The sequence below is a fragment of the Procambarus clarkii genome, chromosome 39, assembly GCF_040958095.1.
Source record: "Procambarus clarkii isolate CNS0578487 chromosome 39, FALCON_Pclarkii_2.0, whole genome shotgun sequence".
Lineage (NCBI taxonomy): Eukaryota > Metazoa > Arthropoda > Malacostraca > Decapoda > Cambaridae > Procambarus > Procambarus clarkii.
Genome location: NC_091188.1, coordinates 21,198,697 through 21,202,732, shown reverse-complemented (window position 1 = coordinate 21,202,732; position 4,036 = coordinate 21,198,697). Strand labels below are relative to the sequence as shown.

General features: G+C 47.5%; 1 protein-coding gene across 1 annotated transcript; it reads left to right on the top strand.

The window, feature by feature from the left end:
* Window positions 1-849: 849 nt before the first annotated feature.
* LOC138372614 (adhesive plaque matrix protein-like) lies at window positions 850-2,619 on the top strand. The gene has a single exon (XM_069338104.1). It carries the CDS (start codon window positions 850-852, stop codon window positions 2,617-2,619), a length of 1,770 nt encoding a protein of 589 aa, XP_069194205.1.
* Window positions 2,620-4,036: the final 1,417 nt, after the last annotated feature.

Sequence of the window (4,036 nt, the reverse complement as noted above, 5' to 3'; positions counted from 1 at the left end):
AAAATAGTAAGAATAATCAAATGACAAAATGAAAAGTTACGTTAAGACAAGTGAGTAATAACAAGTGAGCAATATACAATCAAATAAGAGGTGCAGGAATATTGGCTTTAAGCTATCACCTCTCTTAGTACACGTAAGCCACAGCTTAGTCTACCAACGAGACGTGTTAACCTGATGAAAGCACTGGATATTCTGAGATCTGGTGGTCGTGTGGCCCCAGACATCAAGTAGTGTGGTGGGTGGAGTGCAGTTGTAACTGGACCCGCAGCCAATCAGCGATGAGCAGGCGACAAGACAGGTAGTTTGGTGGTTCGAGGTGGAGCAGGTGTTCCTGGCTGCATACGTTTTGCGCTTCTGGCAAAACTTGGTGTTGTTGTCGTTGTTGGATATTTCTTCCATATTAGTTGTATAGGGATTTATATCGACGTATTTTGGAGGGAAGAGCAGGCTCAATCTCTTGAAGGAGATTATCGTCACAAAAGAAACATTGCAGATGAAACCGTAAAAAAGTTCATTTATATAAAAAACGTTAAAATCAACATATCAGAGATTAAAGCACAATTTAATATAAACAATTAGAACTCTACCAATAGAGACAATAAACATTTGAACGATAAACCTGCCTGTTGTTGTTGTTTTAGATTCAGCTACTCGGAACAAAACGTTCCAAGCAGCACGGGCTATGGTGAGCCCGTCGTACTCACCTGGCACAGGAGATGTGAGGATAAACGTCGTCTGCAAGATTTAACACGAAATCTCGAAGCTGAAGCCTCTTACTATTCAAAATTTATCGCAAGAAAGTACCTGTCTCCAGCAGGCCATATACTTGTCCACAACACTGTCACCAGCATGTTCCCCCCCACCTACGCTCTCATCGTCATGTTCCCTCCACACCTACGCTCTCATCGTCATGTTCCCTCCCCTCCTACCCTCTCATCGTCATGTTCCCTCCCCTCCTACCCTCTCATCGTCATGTTCCCTCCCTTCCTACGCTCTCATCGTCATGTTCCCTCCCCACCTACCCTCTCATCGTCATGTTCCCTCCCTTCCTACGCTCTCATCGTTATGTTCCCTCCCCACCTACCCTCTCATCGTCATGTTCCCTCCCTTCCTACGCTCTCATCGTCATGTTCCCTCCCTTCCTACGCTCTCATCGTCATGTTCCCTCCCCTCCTACCCTCTCATCGTCATGTTCCCTCCCTTCCTACGCTCTCATCGTCATGTTCCCTCCCCACCTACCCTCTCATCGTCATGTTCCCTCCCTTCCTACGCTCTCATCGTCATGTTCCCTCCCCACCTACGCTCTCATCGTCATGTTCCCTCCCCACCTACCCTCTCATCGTCATGTTCCCTCCCCACCTACCCTCTCATCGTCATGTTCCCTCCCCACCTACGCTCTCATCGTCATGTTCCCTCCCCACCTACGCTCTCATCGTCATGTTCCCTCCCTTCCTACGCTCTCATCGTCATGTTCCCCCCCACCTACCCTCTCATCGTCATGTTCTCCCCCACCTACGCTCTCATCGTCATGTTCCTCCCCACCTACGCTCTCATCGTCATGTTCCCTCCCCACCTACCCTCTCATCGTCATGTTCCTCCCCACCTACGCTCTCATCGTCATGTTCCCTCCCCACCTACGCTCTCATCGTCATGTTCCCCCCCACCTACGCTCTCATCGTCATGTTCCCCCCCACCTACGCTCTCATCGTAATGTTCCCCCCACCTACGCTTTCATCGTCATGTTCCCTCCCCACCTACGCTCTCATCGTCATGTTCCCTCCCTACCTACGCTCTCATCGTCATGTTCCCTCCCCACCTACGCTCTCATCGTCATTTTCCCTCCCTTCCTACGCTCTCATCGTCATGTTCCTCCCCACCTACGCTCTCATCGTCATGTTCCCTCCCCACCTACGCTCTCATCGTCATTTTCCCTCCCTTCCTACGCTCTCATCGTCATGTTCCCCCCCCACCTACGCTCTCATCGTCATGTTCCCCCCCACCTACCCTCTCATCGTCATGTTCCCTCCCTACCTACCCTCTCATCGTCATGTTCCCTCCCTACCTACGCTCTCATCGTCATGTTCCCTCCCCACCTACGCTCTCATCGTCATGTTCCCCCCACCTAAGCTCTCATCGTCATGTTCCCTCCCCACCTACCCTCTCATCGTCATGTTCCCTCCCCACCTACGCTCTCATCGTCATGTTCCCTCCCTACCTACGCTCTCATCGTCATGTTCCCTCCCCACCTACGCTCTCATCGTCATGTTCCCTCCCCACCTACCCTCTCATCGTCATGTTCCCTCCCCACCTACGCTCTCATCGTCATGTTCCCTCCCCACCTACCCTCTCATCGTCATGTTCCCTCCCCACCTACGCTCTCATCGTCATGTTCCCTCGCCACCTAGGCTCTCATCGTCATGTTCCCTCCCTACCTACGCTCTCATCGTCATGTTCCCTCCCCACCTACGCTCTCATCGTCATGTTCCCTCCCTACCTACGCTCTCATCGTCATGTTCCCTCCCCACCTACCCTCTCATCGTCATGGTCCCTCCCCACCAACACCATATCTACATGTTCTTTCCAATTCAATCAAACCATCAGCATCATCATGTTCTGTAACGACTAACATCCTCTCTGCATGTTCCCTCCTCATGAAACCATATCCAGCAAGTTCCCTTCCCACCAACGCTGTATCCGTCATGTTCCTTCCTCACCAACACTATATCCGTCATGTTCCTTCCTCACCAACACTATATCCGTCATATTCCCTCCCCGTTAACATCATCACCATCATGTTCCCTCCTCTCCAACCCTCTCTCCAGCAAGTTTCTCTCCCAACATTAAACAAATAACACACATATATATCACTCCCGCCCTCCCTCGCTATCTCTCATAACTAACACACCATTCACATATTTGCACGAAATATTTTCTGCAATTCTCCCCTAAACGGTGGTTTACTATTTATCAAAAGATTATAACCACACACATTAACTTTCTCCTCAATTAGCGTCACTCTCCACATTTTCTCCTTTAGAAATTCGTGATGTTTGCTCTCATATAATAATAGGCCGCATTAAGAAACACATGAGAGGTAAGCCTATCATATTATTTCACACATGCAAGGAGGGGCGAAGGAAGCTGTCCCATAGAACATAAGGCAGAATGGAATACCTGGGAATTATTATCATGTCTTGCTGCTTGGTATGCACCCAAGGATGAGGTGAAGGTGAGGAGGTAAATGGGATGAGATAAAGAAGCACCTCACTTATAAGACCACAGTAAGATTAATATACGTAGTACACATAATAAACGAAAAAATTAATGAGCTGGAAAGGTGGAGTCCAAGAGCTAATAGCTCGATTTTACAGATACAAATAGTAAATAGTAAATACAGTATCGTGTCACTCTAGTGTTTGCATGAAGGCGCACTCTGCCAACTACAAGACAACACAACATACTGCAGCAGTGTAATTTTTAGTGCTGGTTTGTTGTTGATGCCTGGCTTGGTTTGCTTTATGTATTATGACATTTCGCCGATATCGAGTCTTCAGTTGTCGCTGTATCTGTCGATTGTTTTGGTGGTGTTTGTCAGGATATTCCTGACAAACATTCCTTTATTTTAAAGATATTCCTTTATTTTAAAGAACATACAATATTGTATGTTCTTTAAAAGTCCTTGCATCCTTTGCACTGTTAGTCATCTTGAATGGGATGGTGTTGTCTTGCCAATGTATTGAAATCGTTGGGGCTGACAGTCCCCAAGTGGGCATTTCTAAGCTTTCACATGGCATAGACGGGGGCCCGTCAACCCCAATGAATTCAATATATAGGCAAGACAACAGCATCCCATTCAAGATGCCTAACAGTGCACAGGAAGCAAGGATTTATTAAAGAACATATAATCTCTATGCGTAACCAGAGATATACTCTCAAACAACATCAAAATAATTGACAGATATTGAGTGATCTGATGACCGACGAGTCTAGACACCTGCTGGTCTTTGCTGGCACTACTCAAGAAAGTATTGCCAAA